The sequence below is a fragment of the Ilyonectria robusta genome (genome assembly GCF_021365365.1).
Source record: "Ilyonectria robusta strain PMI_751 chromosome Unknown BGZ61scaffold_1, whole genome shotgun sequence".
Classification (NCBI taxonomy): Eukaryota; Fungi; Ascomycota; class Sordariomycetes; order Hypocreales; family Nectriaceae; genus Ilyonectria; species Ilyonectria robusta.
The window spans coordinates 4,194,883-4,213,918 of NW_025764435.1; the positions used below are offsets into that span (position 1 = coordinate 4,194,883).

Sequence of the window (19,036 nt, forward strand, 5' to 3'; positions counted from 1 at the left end):
ATCCCCTATTGGCTCCCCCCGCAACTCCCCCGCTTCCACTGGTCGTATCATCACTGGTCATCGCCAGCAACACTACAATTCCAAGCCTTGTATACGGGGTGACCTGTAATCTGCAGATAGTTGTAGTCGTGGCGATTGCTACCCTTCCATTGCCATTTTCCAATACGCATACATTTTCAACTCCTGACTCCTACCCCAAAGCTTATTCCTTCTCCAGTCTCCAGAACAACACCTATCTCCCGGATCGCCTCCATATCCTTGCGCGATAGCTCGTCCTTTTCAGCATCGACCTCATGCGTTCTACTCCACCAGTAACCCAAGAAGAATTCGAAAAATTATTGACCGAGTTCCATAAACTTGGCATCAAATTCCGCAACTTAATCATCTAAACGTGCAGCCAAGTGCTGGCCCTCCTCTTGTATCTCTACAATGTCCTCGGGGTCCAAGATGTATATAATTCTGTACTTGCCCTGGAGGATCGCTTGCGCAGGGCTCGTTCTGATGTGGTCAAACGGCCGGGAGTATGTACAGCAAGTGTGGTTCATCCCAAGGCGAGTAAATGTGCTTAGTCGAATTATGTCCGTGATAGCTTCGGTTTGTACGTTGCTTGGCGATAAAGCATTGTTTATTAGTTCCACGTCATCGCGTCGGCGTTGGCGAGACCAAGAGATCTGGTGGAATGGTAAGCTTCCCATAGGCCTCTCGTGAACAGTGAAGCGGGCGAGCACCCCCGGCGTGCATAGTAACAGTTGCAAGGCTCAGTTGTCTGGTCTTGAGAATCCTGCCCAACTGTGCGATGCGTGGATTGCCATTTCTCAAGACCGTCCGACGCAAGATTTTACAGCAGAATGCTGTCTCGAAGGCGACGCGTTGGATTGTTTGATAACATCCACCTCGCCCCCCATTCTGATGTAGCCCCTCCGCTGCAGGCAACGCGAGGGATCGAACTGTTGAGGTCTTCGCCGTGATCCACGAACCAGGCCACTAGGTCTAAAATTCCTCCCATCCCACGTCTGTTGGCGGTCGCCCCAATATCAGTTGTCATCAAAAGGCTGGTGTGATTGAATCCAGCCCTGAATAATGACTCTGCGAGAACAGCGCTCATGCATGCTGAATGACAGATTAAACGGCTGATAGCCTTAAATTTGCCAAGGGATTGACATTGGACACTCCTGTTGATCTTGGACAACCGAAAACGCTTCTTATTGAAGCACTTGAAAATGTCACACATCACACAGTGTATCTTACAGTGCTGTTCGTTGACTTATTTAGCGGATTTCTACGAGAATTAGGGCACATCAAGCCCCTGGGGCCTGGCACAAATCCCCCTGGAAGCCCGGACGGGAGGGTCAGAGACAGCCCAGACAGACCCTTCCTTCCTTTCGAGGCGTTTCCCGCCAGAACCGTACAGCTGGGACCAATAGGTGGGCGGCAGGGGTTCCGGCGACAGAGCCTGCCGGCCCCTAACCGTATGTCGGGGCGCTTGACCCGGTTCCAGTGGGAATATCCGGCATGGCACACCTGAACAATGTCTCCGGACCAGAGTACGGAGCAGCTACGGCAAAGAACTCTGATGGCTCTCTCGGCCGAGGGACGAGATGGACGAGGCGTATGGGGCGTTCCTAGGAGCCGCAAGTTTCCGGGCAGTGGCACCTGCTCATCGCACTTCTGCACCATGGATTGGCGACCACGCGAGTGCGAATGTGGGCCAAGGATGACGGTGCCACAGGGGAGCCGGGACGAAGTGCTGTCCCATCATTCGCATTCACACCATCTCACGAAGTCGCGTGTGGAGTCGGCATGCGGAAACGGGATATGGCTGTACTCCCCCAATGCCAGGTTAGCTCTATGACTCCGGGTTGAATGAACCACAAAGCCACTACTAAGTGGAGGGGCGGAGCAATCTAGAGTCAATCTGCCAAGCCCCTTTTCGCCCGATTAACTCAGCTGGATCCCGGCAGACATGACACGGGGGGGCCATGGTTCGGAGCATGGGAGTGCATGCGGGCTTCCCGTTGGCCCTTGGCCCACGGCCGAAAACGGGGGCATGCATGGGAATGTCACCCACCAACTCAACCACCATAACCAGCACAACCAATATCCTACAACCAACGTGCATATTCGGGCTGCAATGGACGTCCAGGAATCACTGCTAATGCGCCATCAGCACATGCCCGGTTCTCCAGCCCCCGTGCCTCCGCTTGTCTTGCAGGGCCTTGGCCGGCCCCCAAGGCCTGCCGTCAAATTCGACTCGTCTGCCTTTGAAACATTTGAGGCTTCAATTTCCTCTGCCTTACGGACACTTGTACTGCGCTCTGGCTTCGTGAACCCACTTAGTTGCAAACCTCCTACAAGTATGTTAGACTGGAGTAAAGGTAGGTAATCCCTAAGCGATCGCTTACCTTCCGCTGCTTTTTGAAATCTGTATAAAAACCATTCCAAATTTTCCGAGCTGCGCAGTCCTCAACGCCATCTGTTGAGTTCATACATTTAGGCTGCAATTTCAGACGTAGATTGTCAGGTGTCGGTAGCCAAGGTTTTGGAATTGGCCAATCGGAAAAATGAACGAGCTTTGCCTCATTGTAGACCGCAGTAGGATCCCAAGTTTCAACGTCAGAGCCGAGGTACTTCGTGTGGTCATCACCTCGGAATTCGCCAGTTAATAGGTCGTAGGGACGATGCGGGAGAACGAGAGCGTTATTTCGATAGAGATAATTAACGATCTCCATATCGTAGTCGTCCTTGGAAGCTAAATTTACTTTATCCATAATACGGGTAAACTCAACCTCGGACGGCTCAATAAGAACAACTTGAGATGAGAGAATCTCCTTATCGGGGTATAGCCAGTAGGCTCGAGGCATGGCTACCGGCACCGAAGGTAGAAGGAAAAGTTCGTCCATCTCTTGCAGAAGAATAGAGTCTGAATCGATGGAAAGAACGCGACTATATTGGGTTTGGTTGAAGGCGAGGAGTTTCGTAAACGAGTCGGCCCAGGTAGCTAAGGTAATAATGTCAGTCAGCGTTATCATTAGGGTGCTGTCATGTTTGGTTGAAGAAAATAAGGACAGCCGCTTACTATCTGCATTGTCTCTGTGTTGGACAGTGATGGGAATGAGCTTGACTTTGAATTCGTCACGAGCTTTGATGAGCAAACGAGCATCGCTCGAGTCATCGTCGTCCGACCCGAGCATTCGGGAGGGATACATCATGACACGGTCGGCGCGGCTGGAAAGGCGATGCAAGGCTTCGAAGAACATGACCGAGTTGCAGAGGTATTCGCTGTTCGTGACATATTGGGTATAGGCAAAGCGCGACCAATCAACATCGGCTGTCGTATGGAACAACGGTTCCCTCTGGGTAAACAGTTCAAAGTTTCGCAGGGTGAAGAAGACGACGACCATGAGGATAGCGGCACCCGTTGCCCAACGATAGCGCCTGGACGCAATGAGGCTCCGTGGGAACCGAGGGGCTGGTTCACTCGGCATGCCGATGAAGCGGCCTGCGACGCGTGACAGTTGGGGTTGCAAGGACCACTGGCGAGGCATTCAAATTCGACTCGAAGTGCCGAGGAACCAATGTCGAGTGGAGAGGAGGAAAGAAGTAAAGTGACCAAGTCTTGCTACCGAAGGGAAAGAGAGAACTTGTACCTTCAAGGCAGTTATTCACGACCCAGCTCGAGGCCAAAGCGGTCACGCCGGGCAGAACGTGCACTACATCCACTTTTCAAGCACTCCCACGGGACGCTGGTGTCCGCTCCGTGACAACAGTGACTGCCCCAGTATATGTACACACTCAGATCTTAGCATTAGAATAGCTCTACGCTCCTTAGCTATCAACACACCTCCTCGATCATACACCACCACGTCTCGGACCTATCCGACGCTTCCAGGTTAGACCCGACCGTCACAAAAGGGAGTAATAAGCGCCATGAGGAACAGGGACAGATTTGCTAAAACCCTGGGGATGCCTGTGTTCAGATTGCATCGCATTCGGAAAACTACTACGGACAGTGGTACTACGTACAGTGGGACGCAAGAAATTTGAGACCTGAAGTACACTACTCGGCGCCCCGTCCCGATAAAGCACCTCAATGTGCACTTATCATACGTAGGTAGGTAAATGAGTCTCTCTACTAACCCAGGCGGAGATGGAGTCCGGCGTTGACGTGCAACCGGGACCCAGTCCGGTGGAGCACGAAGCCCTAGGGCCCTTGTAACGGGACCCTGCAAGTGGAACTGAGATCGTGTTTCGGAGAGGGCTGAAGGATTCCGGCCGGACTGATTGGCTAGTGTGCTCTGGGGATTTTAGGTCGGAATGATGATGATGACCGGGGTGGAATGAGCATGGGGGTGACCACTGGGACTACGGGAACGCACGGGCTTATACTCCATAGGTATGGACAGAACTGTTCCGACCTAGGGGAATTCATGGGTTACTTGCGCAATTGATAAGGCAAATAAATACGTTGAATCGAAATGCCACGACAGACGCAACAACTGGTTTCACGGATTCGCCGTGTCCATTAGGCAGAAACAAGCCGGTCAGCAGCTGAGGCCACCCCCTTGTCTCCGGGTGCTTACTTGCAGTTGAATGGGCACCTCTCGCCTAATAATATCGTTCTCGTGCTGGTACGGCAGGGCGGCATCACACGCTTTTCGCCAATCATACGTCATTGCTGCTGTGTCCCGTCTCGCTGAGGGACCTGCTTATGGACAGATCCTTCCGGGTGGCTGGGCCGGGTACTTGAGTTCGTGTTTCTCCACCGCCGACGTGTTTAGGCTAACAAACCGTCAATAGGATTTTCCATTCTCTATCCCAGCCACTCAAGTACAGATAAGGGCAGCATCGCGCCAATGCATTGCGACATAGTCATGACCAGCCTTGCCCTACATCGCACCGCACAGAGAGGTTTGTACCGGTACCTTAGTCGCCGCAGGTCGTCGAGTCACAGCCTCCCTTAAAGAAGAGCTTAACCCTAAAGCGACCAGCCAGCATTCATGGCTGACTCTAGGTCGCGGGGACGGCCCGGAATCTTTCACACTAGTGCCCACAAATTACTGTATGGAGGTTTGGCAGGTCTGCCAATGACCAACGGGATTGGAGCCCACCTCCTTATCCTGTAGATCACTTCCTCATATAGTTAATTATGGGCCAATCTCGGGAAAGATTCCGGGCGAATTCGTTGAGGCTCTACGGCATTACCTGAGGCTGAGTTGTGGGGCACAACCTCATTGGTGGTACCCCGGCTAGAAGTTGTCCACGATGGCCACCCCTGACGATTTGAGAACCCAGGACGGACTTCGGAGTGCCTACCAACTGGGTCAACAGCATGACCACCCTTTAACTGCCACTTCACCTGAGGCGAGAACAACATCCTCGGCGCAGCTACACAAAGAGACCCGCCTTTTATGCACCATGTTGGTTTGCAAGTGGGCCGAGCTGAGCCTCCTACACCTCAACTTTCGATTGGCTTAACACCGGCACCACTCACAACCTGCCTCCTACTGCTCTCCTTTCCGCCGTTTGTCCACTTCCTGTTCCCTTTGTTTCTTCCGTCTGAGTGACATACCCTCCATGGTAGCTTAACAACTTTCTTTAACGGCCCATTCTCTCCCATTGATTTCAAATAGCTTGATGCATTCTCTCGCTTATCAGATCATGTTAGCACACATGTCCTGGACTCTCTTTCTCGCTATGGTGGCCTTTATCCTCGCCACCTCGGCCGAAACAATCCCGAGGGAGCTCAAATGGACTGACGATACGTTCGGGCCAGATGGGCCCTGGCGTGCAATCCATGTACAAATGGGATATGAAGAAACTTCAATCGGCCTCTTCCCTGGCAGCGCCTGGGAGACGTGGTTAATCGATGACAATTACTGCCAAACAGGTACCTGTTATGCCTCCAAGGCTGGTACCTATGACAAATCCTCAGGCGACGACGGGGGCATCCGGTTAGATGGCGGTCTCAACAGCTTCATGCTCGGCTTGAACCTTGAGGGCGAGCCAGGCACTCGATATTTGGACGACATGTCGTTGAACGGCATCACGGTGGAAAACGTGAGTCTTGTCCTGTTGGAGTCCCAGATGATCAGATATCCCGGCGGGCAAACATCGCCGTTCTTCGCTGGCTGTCTGAGCTTAGGCGGTACTGGCGCGACAAACCAGACTTTCACCCTAGACGATGCTCCCGCCATAAATGCCAGTCTCCCGCCAGGCTGGATGTGGGAAACCGAGTGGACACCATCCAACTCTTTCGGCATGCACATTGGATCGGTACAGCCTGCCATGTCTGGCTCTCTCTGGTTCGGGGGCTACGACCAGAACCGCGTCGTGGGAGACATCCTCAGTATGAAGGGAAATCCTAGAAATGGCATCACACTCTGGGACATTGGTATCGAGGATATTGGAAACAATTCCCTTTTCGAACCCGGCGCCGAGGATAGCCTTCTTGCCAAAGGGAATTCCTCTATCGTGAGTGGGCTCAAGGTCTCGATAGACGGCTGCTCGCCCTATCTCACTCTTCCCAAATCCACTTGCGACAACATCGCCACCCACCTCCCAGTGAGTTTCAACGAAGATCTTGGTCTATATCTCTGGGACACAAAGTCGGACAAGTACCACGACATCATCAACTCCGCTACAGCCTTGAGCTTGTCATTTATTTCCGGCTCCAACACAAAGCTGGTAAAGATACGCGTTCCTTTTCTGCACCTCAACCTAACTCTATCGGCGCCCCTCGTCAACGAACCAGTTCCTTACTTCCCATGCCATGTCAACGACAAAGGGGTATATGTTCTAGGCCGAGCATTCCTCCAAGACGCCTTCATAGGGGCCAACTGGGACCCCTCCGCCGAGACTTGGTGGTTAGCTCAAGCCCCAGGTCGTAATATCCAAGCCACCACGAATGTCGTATCGATCGGAAAGGAAGACAAAACCATCGTCAAGGGTGGTAATGATTGGAAGGTATCCTGGGATGGAGTCTGGAACGATGACTCCGATGAGCAAGCCCCCTCGAGCACTCCAACGAGCGACGCCAATGACAAAGAGAATAACAAAGAGAATAACAAGGATGGCAGGGGCGAGATGTCAACTGGCGCCAAGGCTGGTATCGGTATTGGCGGCGCTGCTGCTTTCCTAGCGCTTGGGCTTGGAGCATTCTTCTTCTGGCGTCGGCGTCGAAGCCAAGCCCAGCCGACACAAACACCATCTGCCACCTCCCCAAAAACAGCGTCAAGCGAACCGCTTCCAAATGAAATGCCGAACCACGAGATGCAGCACGGATCATCATCGCCTTACCAAAGATACGAGATGCCTTCCTAAACCTGCAGCGGATGTATTAATATTCGGTTCTTAGGCTAGCCATGGTATTTTTTGGGTGGAACTTCTTCCATTTGATCGCGTTATGCTTCGGGCTTAATTGGTTCTTGTTGTTTCCTAGCTACTGCTTTTTCAGTTTATATTTAGAGAGCCCCACTGAGGATACAGCAGGAGGTTTCTACCTAATACAATTTACTATTTCCTGATTCACGGGATACACCACCATCATCATTCTATTGCACTAGACCCCTGCATCAGACCGGACGACTATCTCGCTGCCAGTCATGTGTCTGGCACCGTGGGGTAGGCGTGTGGCCCACAACACCAAGTGGCCGAGAGGAGCATCATCGCACCACACCTCAAAATACAGTTATTTTGGCCAACCTCCGCCTCACACTAGCCCTTCATATAACAAAATAGCACTCATTTTGCTAGCACCGATATCTCTGATACTTGCTGCCTGCTAATATGGTTCGAAAGAATGTCGATATGTTCTGGAAGAGTCGCGGAGAAATTTAAGCGGATGATGCGGGTTGAATTATAATTAAAAGTCCTCCCTGTCTACTCTGCATAGTTTGCTTAAAAAAGTGCTTGCCATCGAAATTCAAATCGCCCATTGCAAATTAGGACGCAACCACAAAGGATGAGATACGAAGGACCTAGAAACATCACACTAATGAATGCAGTAATGGTTCAGATCATATCAAACCAGTCGTGGGGACACATGCACAGATGCAACGGGAGTGTTCTGACATCCGCATCCCTTATCTCCATAGCTTTGGCTTCTCAAACCACCGCCATATAAGTTCAGTAGACCCACTCTCAGCGCATACTGGCAGTCTGGCCTTCTAGTTTGCGCATAAAGCACATCGCCCCTGGTATATCCGCCTTGCCCATATGCTCAAGCGCTGCGCCGCCAATCTTCTGCAGCACCGAATGCTCCCTAGCTACACTCGAAACCCGACGAGCCACAATCTACCTACGGCTTATATACTGCTCGATCACACCGGCCCTGATGTGGGACAGATGCTTTCAAATACATGGGAGTTGCAGCGAGCCAACCCGTGCGGCAGGGGACGCCTCTTCAAGGACAGGCTCCCGTGATAGCCCGCGCTTCTATTTCTGTGCCCTGTTGAACTCTTTCAACTTACTTTTGCCGTGCGCATATAACTAAATAACAGACGCGTAGTTTATAGCTGGGACTACAGTTGCGATAAGGAGTTGTCTGGCAGCAGCATTCTGAGTTTTTTTTTTTTTAAGATATATAGCTGCAAAAAGATCTTTAACAGTACCTTTAGCTATATGAAGAAATGAAAATATTTCAATATATAGATATCTAGAAAGAGAATTAAAAAAATATAATGAAAATAAAAATACTAAATAATTAAGTTTATTATTATTATTTTTATGTAACTTTTTTTAATAAATTATAATTATTAAATTTTAAATTTTAAAATTATTGTAGCTTTTATTAAGTAATGCTGTTTTTCTATTCTGGGATTTCTCTATTAAAAAGCCAGATATGTTACAAGCCAAAGCTGAGCCTGGGATCAGCTGCAACCTTGCTTGGCCTAGAAATCTCAGAAATATGTGGGGGAAAGCATGGCTCCCTTGCAAGTTGCAAGTTGCAGAGCGTCCGCAATCGCAATCTACGGGGGACTAAACGGTTGGGGGAGAAAAAGGTTACCACGTGATTGTCATGGCTTCGACCCCAACGCAATTCTGGACGACGGACAGATGCAGCCTCGGCTCGCGTTCAAGTGCGAGCGTGTGGGTGGCGAGACGTTGAAGGTGGCATTCAGACGCTGCCGTGGCGCAGCTGAACTCCCGGAAATGTCTCTTCTGTGATATGGTGACCCGCCGCCTCATTGAATAGTCCCCCCCAGCAATTCTAATTCTGGTGCTTTTTGTCTCACATATCCAGGCCCATGGCATCGACTGGACGCGGCTGACTAAGACTCCGGCTGTCACAAGCCATCGCCATCCATCGGATCGGTGCATGTTCGACCGGGTGACACGCCCGCCGCCGGCCAATCACAGCGCTTCCTTTCTGGTTTCCGCCAGGTACCCCGAAGCCCCGTTCTCCGATCCCGTGGCCGTGCCCGCATGCCGCTGCAACGGGCTTTTTCTTCTTCTCCTTGGTCCTCAACTGCGCTGGCTTTGGTCTTACTGCTTGGTCTTCCTTGTGTTTCTTTCTGTAATGGTCTTGCGATAGCACTTGTCCATTTCTGTCTTTTCTCCTTCCTTCCTCTCCTCTATCCTACGGGCTACGCCGAGCACCAGTGTTCCCACACTGCCCTTTCTCCGGTAGTCCTACCGCTAGCAGAAAAAAGAACCCCGCCGAACGGCCGTCCGCCACTACCGCCCGCTGCTTGAAAGAGCCTCAACCCGGCTCAACAACCAACCACCCCGCCAAATCCTGCTTTCTCCCCTCCTCACCCTCTCCTCGGCCTCCTCCTCCTCCTCTCCTCCTCTCCGCCGAGCGAGCGCCCGCTTCACGATCCCCACGATCCCCTCGACTCCCCCGATAGAGACCGCCGCAAACCGCCACCATGTCCGTCTCCAGCGCAATCTCGTACTTCCTCGTCGGCTACGCCGCCCTCACCGTCTTCTTCTACGCCCTGTCGCTCGTCATCCCCAAGGCCGCCTTCGTCGCCCGTAGCCTCGCCTTCTATATCGGCGTGATGTTCTGCGCCCTCTATGGCGTCTTCGCTTCCATCGCCCTTACCCTCGCCGGCTACCAAGGCATCTCACAATGGGCCACTGGCCGCTCGTTCTGGCTCATCTTCCGCTGGATCGGCGGCGTCGAGTTCGTCATCGATGACCCCAAGAACATTCTCGGCTCTACTCGCCCCGCCGTCTTCATTGGAAACCACCAGACCGAGCTCGACGTCCTCATGCTGGGTACCATGTTCCCCCAGTACTGCAGCGTCACCGCCAAGGCCTCGCTCAAGCGCACTCCCTTCCTCGGCTGGTTCATGACCCTGAGCGGCTCAATCTTCATCGACCGCAAGAACGCTAAGGACGCCCGCGAGGCTATGAAGGGCGCTGCCCAGGAGATCCAGACCAAGCGCCAGAGCGTCTACATGTTCCCCGAGGGCACGCGCTCATACGCGAAGGAGCCCATGCTGCTACCCTTCAAGAAGGGCGCTTTCCACCTGGCTGTCCAGGCCGGCGTCCCCATCGTCCCCTGTGTTGTCGCAAACTACAGCCACGTCTTGTACTTCAAGGATTTTGTCTTTAACGCCGGAAAGATCCCCATCAAGGGTGCGCTCATCCCAAATCTGTTCAACTTGTCGCATGCGCTAACATCCACTCCTAGTCCTCGACCCTATCCCCACCAAGGGCCTTACCGCCGCCGACGTCGATGCGCTCACCACCTCTACCCGCGATAACATGCTCGAGGAGCTCATCAATCTCACCGCCTCAATCAAAGGCCGACGTGTCGCTATACCCGCCGAGCCCGCCAACTCCACTGGCAAGAGCACCGGCGTCGACGCCCAATAAGACCCCCCAACATGAAACCATGCCGCTAGACCACGAATCGATATGCCGTAGAACCTAGAGGAGGTATCCAGTAGATCGCAGGAGGGAAGCAGGACGAGATGACGAGTTTCCTTTTTGAGGTGGGTTCGAAGGGGAGCCATGTCGGAATTAAGACTCAAGACAGCCATTTGATACCCCCATAGACGTATGCGGCGACTTACGCTCCCACGAACCGAGCAAGCCAATGCTCTTTGTTTCTGGTTATGAATTTTTCTAATATGGGCTCTTCTTGTTTCTTGTTTCTTGTTTCTTTTTTTATTGGATAAGACGAATAGAAGCATGCGTGCGTGACACGTTACTCATTTCCATGAATTCAAGTACATATATTTCAAACCGTTCGAAAACGAGGTCATCATTATGCTAGACTGTCCGGGAGGAAGAGGTATGTCAACGTATGTAGAGGGTATGCACATATGCTTTTTCGTCTTCACTGCCCCCTTAACCACCTATGGATGCAACCAAATATTAAACTCCAAAATCGCCAGCCATCCATCCATCCTTAGATCTCATGATGCACCGAACCAAGCATAACAAGGGCAGACAAAACAGACCCAAAACCCCACACCTCTAACCGGAGGTTCCGAAGCGCCCCTTTGCTGTCGTCGTCATCTACTCGCTCATTGCCTGTAGCGCCTGTGTCAGGGACACGACGCGCAGACTCCTCCCGCGCTTAGGCGCACCGGGGGCAGCAACACCGACGGTGTTGGTGGCCGTGGGGCTGAGCTCGTCGCGCCAGCTGCGGAAGACGCGCTTGAGGTCGCGGGGAACGCCCTCAAGAACGACAGTGGAAATGGGAACGAAGGGCCGGTCCTCCATGCCAGAGGCGAGGATGGCGTACTCCTGAGCGAAGTCAAGGGCGTTGCGGAAAGAGGCGTACTGAGTCTGAGCGCGGGCGCCGACAATGATGTACATCTCGAAGAAGGCATCAAGGACATAAATGTTCTCAGGGGAGAGGTCCCGCTGGTTGAAAGGGGTGACCTCGAAGATCTGAAAGCTCTGTTAGCACGTCGTCCCAAAAGCCGGAATGGGAAATAGGAACATACCTGTTGCCGCGTGTCTACATCTGAGCAGAAGAGTCTGCTGCTGTACTTGGCATAGTTGGGCTTTAGTTTCCAATGGTCTGCCGAACCAAGCTTTGATCCTCCCTGGAAAAGCGACCAGAACGATGCAGGCTCGCTGCCGTCGTCGTACTCAATCAACTCGCCGGTGAGCGTGAGCTCCATACCAATCAGCCGGGCACAGCTCAATTCAGCCACGTCGCTGCCCTTGCCCTTCCACAAGTAGCACTTGCCGCCATGAGTGATGAGATAGGGGAAGCCCGCGCAGAGGTTTGCTGGGACGAAGTCGACCTCGTCAAAGGCGACTTGGCCCAGGAATCGTCGGCCACAAAGCATATTGGAGGCGAGCGAATCAAACTTGTTGCTGGATCCGCGCCTGACGATGATCACGCCGCCCATAGCTTGCAGGAATTCAGCCGTCTCTTTGCCTTGCTGAATCTTGACTAGCTTGGCGCCCAAGGCTTTGACCTCCTTCTGTACGAAGATCAACGCATCCGCAGCGGCCGACTCGGGAACTTCGTCGCCAACCCAGAAGTAGACCTCAAGTCGCTTCCAGCCGGCCTCATTAGTGAAGCTGTGAGGGCAGATGTACATCTCCTGCTCAAACAGCACACGCTCGTAGTGAGAAGACACAGGAGTCTTCTTGCCTGCTCCAGAAATCTGGAATGTCTGGAAGCTCAGGGGCTGGATTTTGCCACCCTCGGAAGGACGGTTCATGAGAACTTCAGCGGTATCAACCTTGTAAGGCACTGTTCTAGATTGCTTTGGCCCGAAGAAATCGCTGAGCAACGTAGCCGCATCGTTTCCTTGCCTGGGCGGAGGTGATGACACGGCAGGAGGGGATCTGGGCTCCTTGGACGGGGGGAGAGGCAGAGGTCGAGTGGCCACCCTTGAAGGTGTCTTGGCAACCTCCAGGTCAGGGGAGTGGCCATCGAAAGATGGCTTGGAAGCTGAGGGTGGAGTTCGAAGTGAAGCACCTCCAAACATGGCGGCGGCGTTCCTCACAGAAGCGATGGGGTCGCTGTCAACCTTGGTCGGAGAGACCGGTTCCGGCTCTGGTAGAGCTCGTCTTGGCGGCGATGACGGCTCCGGGTCAGGAAGTCTTCGTCTCTCAAGTCTCTGGGGAGACGCTGGTTCTGGTTCTGGCAGCGGGCGCTGGAACATCTTCACGGGCGACCTTGAGCCAGTTCGCTGATGTGTCAACCGAGCCGGTTCCCAAGGCTCCGAGAGGGGCGCACCCTCATCCATGAACTTGGAAATACGCTTCGTGTCGAGCTTCTTGGGTGAGCTGGGTTGCGAGGCAACATCTCCGGTCTTCTGGATTCTAAGAGGAGACGGAAAGTCGCCAACAGGTGGCTCAGCGACGATGCTCTGCTTGCGTGTGAACGAGGGAGCTCTCTGCTCTAGGACTGGAGCCATGTCTTGCTCTGGCTTCTTGAAGGGCGTGGGCTTGCTACGAACAGCAGCCTTGGCAGCGACCTGATGTTGGATAGATATCGTCTCTGCTCTTTCGACAAGGGCAGGCTTCTCATCCACAAAGGGCTTGGGCTCCGCACTAGCAGTCTTCGCTGGGGTAGATGCAGTAGTCGGCGCCTTTCTCCTAGGTCCTCGCGCTCGACCCTTAGTCATATGAGTTAACTGAGGCCCGGGAGCGGATGGCTCAGTGACTGGTTCTTTAGAACCAGTGAGAGAAACTCCGCCAGATTCATCATTGCCTCCGTTGCTAGCCATCGGAGGTGGCCCTCTTGCTAGCATGCCAGCAAGAGCTGGGTTGAATCGGCCAGCGAGTTTGCCTCCACCCACGCGTCCCTGCAGCATGGCTGGTGCACTCGTCTCCTTTTGCAGGACGGGCAGAGATCTGGGCTCGGCAACAGGTTTCGTGCTGGACTCGGCAGAAACGGAGGGAGACCTGGGTGATAGGGCCGAATGACTCGGTATCCTCTTGGGACCAGGAATTGGCTTTGGAGACGCTGGCTTGTGAGGCACGGCGGCAGAGTCCCTTTTGTTGGCAAGCTCGGCTCTCCTCGCAAGTCCCTCGGGTATGGGAGTGCTCGCTACAGGGGTTGTGCTCCTTGAGATTCCCTTGCCTTCTGACTGAGCCTGCTTGAAGGATGCCTTCTTCTTCAAGATTGCATCCTTGAACTCATCAACTCGCTCCGATTTCTGGGGGCCCCCAGTCTGGCTGAGACCGGCCTTTCCGCGGAGAATGTTGCTCTTGAGCTCATCCGGAGCCACGTAATTCTGGGTCTTGGTGCGGCGCAGTGTGCCGAAGACACTCTTGAACTCGGGTTCATCACCCTTGGAAAGATCTCCACCTGTCGGGCGACGCCTCAGACTGGCACGGAAATCGTTATTGGGAGCGGTTTCCGGCTTAGGCTTGATAGCAGGAGGATTGGCAGCTGTGGAGCTGGCGGAAGTCTCTTGCTTCTCAGGTTCTTGGGGCTTCTGAGCCACCTCAACAGGCTGGGGCTCGAGCTCGGGGTCTGGCACGGGGTCAAGTGCCTTTTCTTCTTCGTTCTTCTGCTCGAGCTTGGGAGCGCTCTTAGAGAAGTTGAGGCTGCCTTGGCCACCATATACGGGCCGGTTACCACCGGGTGGAGGGGAATAAATCCCGCCCAGTCCGGTCGTGTTGGTCTTTGCAGTTGATCCCATAGGGGTAGACCTCATAAGCCCGCCGATGCTAACTTGATGCTTGTGGGATGGTGTGTTTGGACGCTCGGCCTTGTTCTTGTTCAGCTCCGCCATCCATGAAGGCTGGGATGTGTTGGACTTGTGTTGCGGCTTGGGTGATTCGGGCTTGTTCAATGCGCTCTCTAGCCAGCTCGACTTGGTTGGGCTCCACCGTCGAGGGTCCATGGTCTTGGTTGGGCTCACGGGAAGAGCTCCATCTTCAGTCTTTGGGGTTCTTGAACCAAGGGCAGTGTCGATTGTAGGGGCTTTGGGCGTGGAATCGCCGTCAGCCTCTTCTTCTCCGTGTCGTGAGGTCGGCCGGCTAGAAGTCGGCGTCCTCACTCCAGATCCGATCATGCTCTGGGGTCTCGAGGTCGATGAAAGGCCAGCGGTGCGGCTCGCGGCTACTGTGTGTGCCAAGCCGGGAGGGCTCGCAACGCTCCACCGCTTCACACTGTCTGACCTCTTCATCATAGCGCTCTGCACAAACCCTCCCATACCCTTTGTGGGCGAGTTGGAGCGGGAATTGGAGCGGAAGGGAGATGTCCGGCCCGTAGGGGTGATGGAGCGTTCGACCGAAGGCTGGTCGTCACCGCCGTCAAAGCGAGGAGGATTCAGCATAGGTGGGCTCATGATCCGCGTCTTTGTGGGAGTGCTCAAGACTGGCTCCGGCCGTGGGCTTGGTTTGGGCTTGACAGCTTCCATGCCTGGCAGTTGGGCCTTAACGGAGCTCATATCTAGGCGATCATCATCCTCAACCTGGTTTCGTCGGTAAGCAGCAGAGTTGGCACCTCTGTCAGCAGTCTGACGGAACCATGAGGGATCTTTAGAACCCAGAGCATGTGCAATCTGGTCCTTGTTGAAGGTCTGTTCAGTGGCTGACGTTGACGCAGGTTCCTGCGACCCAACCAGCGACCTCTGGGTCGCATTTTGGGTCGCGAGCATGCTAAGCGGACGACCACCACCACTCCGAGACTTGGGCCGCTGCTGCCACGACAAGGCAGAGCCGCGGGAAGGCGGTCTTGGCGTGGGCTTTGTATCGACGTCGAGGGGAGATTCGTTCTCCTTGGTGGGCGAGGAGCTGGGGTAGCTCATAGCGTCCTGCTTTCCCTCGGGCTCGGCAGATGCTCGAGCTCGGGAGGAGTCGTCTTCCTTGGCAGCACCCGGTGATTCGAGCTTCAATGCCTCGGAGAGGTGTACGCTGCGGCGGTTCGAGCGAGGCGAGGGGGTGTTGGCTGGCGAGGACTTTTGGGGGGAGATTGATCTGGCGCGTTCTAGGAGGAGAGGGGGGGGAAGGTTAGCAAAAGAAAGAACTCTTTTGAGGCGCACAGCGTCAGACGGGAACCTAGACGCGCACCGAGAGCGAACGCCTAGGTCCTATGATAACGGGTAGAGTAAGCCATAAACACGGGAAGCATAAGGCTGGGCCGGAAACGACGCCATCCATGCAACAGCGAAGCCATGTTGTGGCCGTCGACGGAAACATAGGAAAATAGGAACACAGGAGGCAGCTCTCACCTTCACGTCGGGCTTGCCTCTCTCGCTTGGCAACCATGTACTCTTCAAGCTCACGAGCTCGCACTTCGTCCTCTTCAATCTGTTGACCTCGCAGGCGCTCGACCTGCTCGAGGAACTGGGAGACTTCGTCGGACATGGCTCCGGGGCTTGGGGGACATGACACGAGGGAGGAGGGGCCGCTTTGGAGTGGAAGGGGGGGGCCGGCCTAGCAACTGCGTCTACGTGCGCTTTGTGTCGCGCCGAATGCCAGTTAGCTTGTGCTTGGGCTTGGGAAGAGGAGGAGTCGGAGGGCCCTCTTGGTCGGGGCGGTCGATATTGGCGCTGGAGTCCTTGCTGGGGAACTGACTGGGATGGGATGTTGATCTAGAGTGGAATTTCTGCCCCCCAATGGAACCTGGGAGAGCACGAGGGAGCACGATGCGGTTCTCTCCCCTGCATGTCAGTGGGATTTAGCGCCCGGGATTGGTGGTCGTAGGCGGCGCCCCCCACTGGGGCCACTGAGAACGGTGCACTGGAGCTGAACTTCAGGGGGCGCCTCCGCTACCAGAGGCTCCAGAGCGCTGCATTGGTATGGTGGCCGCCAGCCCAACGCCTCGAGATAAAGACACCTCACGCTTGGCCTGCGACTGTCTCAACGCCGGAACCATCAGAGGGACAATTGGCGGCCGGTGTCGGGCCTGGTCCCGTCTGTTTCGAAATATCAATACCATAACATCATATATCTTCCGCTTGCCCACAAACCGAGCCGTTTCACCGCTCGAGCCCGGTTCTGAAATGACGCCCACCCCGGTCCCTTATGCGAAACTTCACATGTTGAGTTTTCTGTGTGGGTGGACAAAGTACGACAGCCGGAAGCAGAGCCAACGTCATCTTTTGTTTACATGGATCATATCAACATCCCATCGCGTCAACAACAAAAAAAAAATCTCAAACCTTTTTTTTCGATCCCGCGTTCCGCTTTTCCATCGGAAACCCACAAGCTCCGATCGGCCCAGGCCTGGGCCGCTCCAAAATACGACATTGCGGCTTGAGATGCACATTTCATGCAACGCCTCACAATGCCTATCCTCGGGCCAGGTCGCTCGGGATATCCCTGTCTTCCTTATCCCGTCCCACCCAAAAAAAAACCCAACCTGTTCGTTCTGTTGCCCGGCGTTACCGTGGCTGGCCTAACACAGTCACGTCATCTACACAGCCAGAGGCTTGCAGTGGGAGCTGAATGTACATCATGTCAACAGCCAGCAGTCATTGAAGCATCCTGACTCGTCGGACACCCGCATTCAGCTTGAGGCTGTGTGACACATGGATTGCTTGTTTCAACAAAAAGGGTATGTAGATTCAATTTGTTGTGTTGCAACGCCATTCAGTAGAGGAACAGTCGCTTCTTGGCGTCTTCCACCACCCACGCCAATCCCTCCTTGAGATTGTTGCCCGTCATGGCACTGCATGGCAAAATGTGCCAGTGGTGTGTCCGTATGGACTCCAGTTGCAGAGACTAGGCATCCGAAGTCGGTCATTAGCCTCGTCCTTGATGTCCTCTCTTGCCTACAACTTACCGCGAGAATCTCTTGCTCTGTCATGCATCCGTCCACATCCATCTTGTTCGCAAACACCAGCAGGCTCGCTCCTGCAAGACGCTGCATTGCATATTGGTTAGCCATGCATTGCCAGATCTGACCGGTTGCATCTCCGTATTGGCACAAACCTCTTCTTGCAGCAATCCTTGCAGCTCGTCTCTGCAATCTTCGATTCGGAGTCGGTCAGTGGCGTCAACCACCCAGATCAGCGCATCTGTCTTCTCAAAATAGTTCCTCCAGTAAGATCGCAGCGTCTTCTGACCGCCCACGTCCCCTAGGAAGGTCAGTCCCGGCAATGTCTTTGAGGCCGTAATCACATACAGATATTCAGCTTGTATCTGGGTCACCGGTTGTTAACAGTGCCCCTCACATGGATATTGACCCGCAGCTTACCCCTCATACTCGATCGTCTTGATAATGAACCCTAGTGTTGGGCTCACTGTGTTCACGTCCTCTCCCATTATCTTTTTCACAATGGTCGTCTTGCCTGCGTTGTCTAGGCCACTGTCCTTTGTCAGTCTTCTATCCCAAACCTCCAGGCCAACTGCAACACACAGCATCAGGATTCGCATCTCCTTATCCTTGAGGCGCGCTTTTCGCAAAATGGACAGCATATTCTGCGAAACGTTGGCCGCGGTTGGATGTGTATAGAATAAGGATTCCTAGTGTTAATTTTGTTCACTGGCTGAGAGATCTTGGGAGTTGGTGTATTAGGTACTCGATGATTGATTAAGCAGGCAACCAACCACCTCTGTGAAGAGGCGGGAGCTTTAGTTTCCAGCAGAGACTGCGCAACATGTGCTTAGTCAGCCTCGCAGATGGCATCCCTTGCCATTGAATTCAGGGTTTGATCTTCTCGACTGGATTAAGGAAACCCGATTGCCACACAGTGACATCAGAAGTGCATTCTTTTCTCTTGGTACCACCTGTTGCTGTTGTGGATAAAAAACGGCTGGCCTTTTCCGCCTTCCTGTGAAAACGGAGCAGCTAGGTCTCAAAGGGCGAATACGGGAGTCCAAATTGGCTGACTTGTCAGGGAGATGCATGTCGTAAATCCGGGTGCCTCCGCTTGAAAGGGTTGCCAATCGCCGTGCGGTCCTTCTTGCACGACCATAGACAGCATCTTTTGCCAGGCAGGTTTCTTAGAGCAAGACATTCTTTGCCTAGTTACTTATGATTTCCTTACAGCAGCTACCCCGTTGACATTCCCGTTCGTTTGACTTCATTTTCTCAACATGTTCCCTTCCTGACCTCACCACCCCTCCAACCACAAGCCTCGCACCAAATAACCCCCTTCCACCTTCAGAATGACAGAAAGCAGGTCAACATCGTAAAAATAGTTCCATCATA

At 53.7% G+C, this 19,036-nt stretch overlaps 6 protein-coding genes across 6 annotated transcripts; 3 read left to right on the forward strand and 3 right to left on the reverse strand.

The window, feature by feature from the left end:
• Window positions 1-2,333: 2,333 nt before the first annotated feature.
• Window positions 2,334-3,401, reverse strand: BGZ61DRAFT_489113 (nucleotide-diphospho-sugar transferase; the record flags this gene model as incomplete). The annotated part of the gene is made up of 3 exons (XM_046250174.1): window positions 2,334-2,348; window positions 2,403-2,998; window positions 3,077-3,401. The coding sequence occupies 3 exons, from the start codon at window positions 3,399-3,401 to the stop codon at window positions 2,334-2,336; spliced, it is 936 nt and encodes a 311-aa protein (XP_046112904.1).
• A 2,296-nt stretch (window positions 3,402-5,697) lies between these two features.
• On the forward strand, window positions 5,698-7,499 carry BGZ61DRAFT_439618 (aspartic peptidase domain-containing protein; the record flags this gene model as incomplete). The annotated part of the gene is made up of 1 exon (XM_046244375.1): window positions 5,698-7,499. A coding segment is annotated over one exon (1,590 nt), but the record flags the coding sequence as incomplete, so codon positions are not given.
• A 1,935-nt stretch (window positions 7,500-9,434) lies between these two features.
• BGZ61DRAFT_28229 (uncharacterized protein) lies at window positions 9,435-11,022 on the forward strand. Its single transcript, XM_046238473.1, has 2 exons — window positions 9,435-10,584; window positions 10,640-11,022. Exons 1-2 carry the CDS (start codon window positions 9,870-9,872, stop codon window positions 10,822-10,824), a joined length of 900 nt encoding a protein of 299 aa, XP_046112906.1. The 5' UTR covers window positions 9,435-9,869; the 3' UTR covers window positions 10,825-11,022.
• Window positions 11,023-11,197: 175 nt separating this feature from the next.
• Window positions 11,198-16,464, reverse strand: BGZ61DRAFT_512567 (uncharacterized protein). The gene is made up of 3 exons (XM_046252150.1): window positions 16,110-16,464; window positions 11,907-15,865; window positions 11,198-11,850 (listed from the first exon to the last, which is right to left on the reverse strand). Exons 1-3 carry the CDS (start codon window positions 16,243-16,245, stop codon window positions 11,473-11,475), a joined length of 4,473 nt encoding a protein of 1,490 aa, XP_046112907.1. The 5' UTR covers window positions 16,246-16,464; the 3' UTR covers window positions 11,198-11,472.
• A 101-nt stretch (window positions 16,465-16,565) lies between these two features.
• Window positions 16,566-17,688, forward strand: BGZ61DRAFT_439622 (uncharacterized protein). Its single transcript, XM_046244376.1, has one exon. It carries the CDS (start codon window positions 16,680-16,682, stop codon window positions 17,280-17,282), a length of 603 nt encoding a protein of 200 aa, XP_046112908.1. The 5' UTR covers window positions 16,566-16,679; the 3' UTR covers window positions 17,283-17,688.
• BGZ61DRAFT_28248 (ADP-ribosylation factor family-domain-containing protein) lies at window positions 17,378-18,417 on the reverse strand. The gene is made up of 5 exons (XM_046238475.1): window positions 18,080-18,417; window positions 18,008-18,024; window positions 17,815-17,960; window positions 17,666-17,746; window positions 17,378-17,604 (listed from the first exon to the last, which is right to left on the reverse strand). The coding sequence occupies exons 1-5, from the start codon at window positions 18,298-18,300 to the stop codon at window positions 17,473-17,475; spliced, it is 597 nt and encodes a 198-aa protein (XP_046112909.1). The 5' UTR covers window positions 18,301-18,417; the 3' UTR covers window positions 17,378-17,472.
• Window positions 18,418-19,036: the final 619 nt, after the last annotated feature.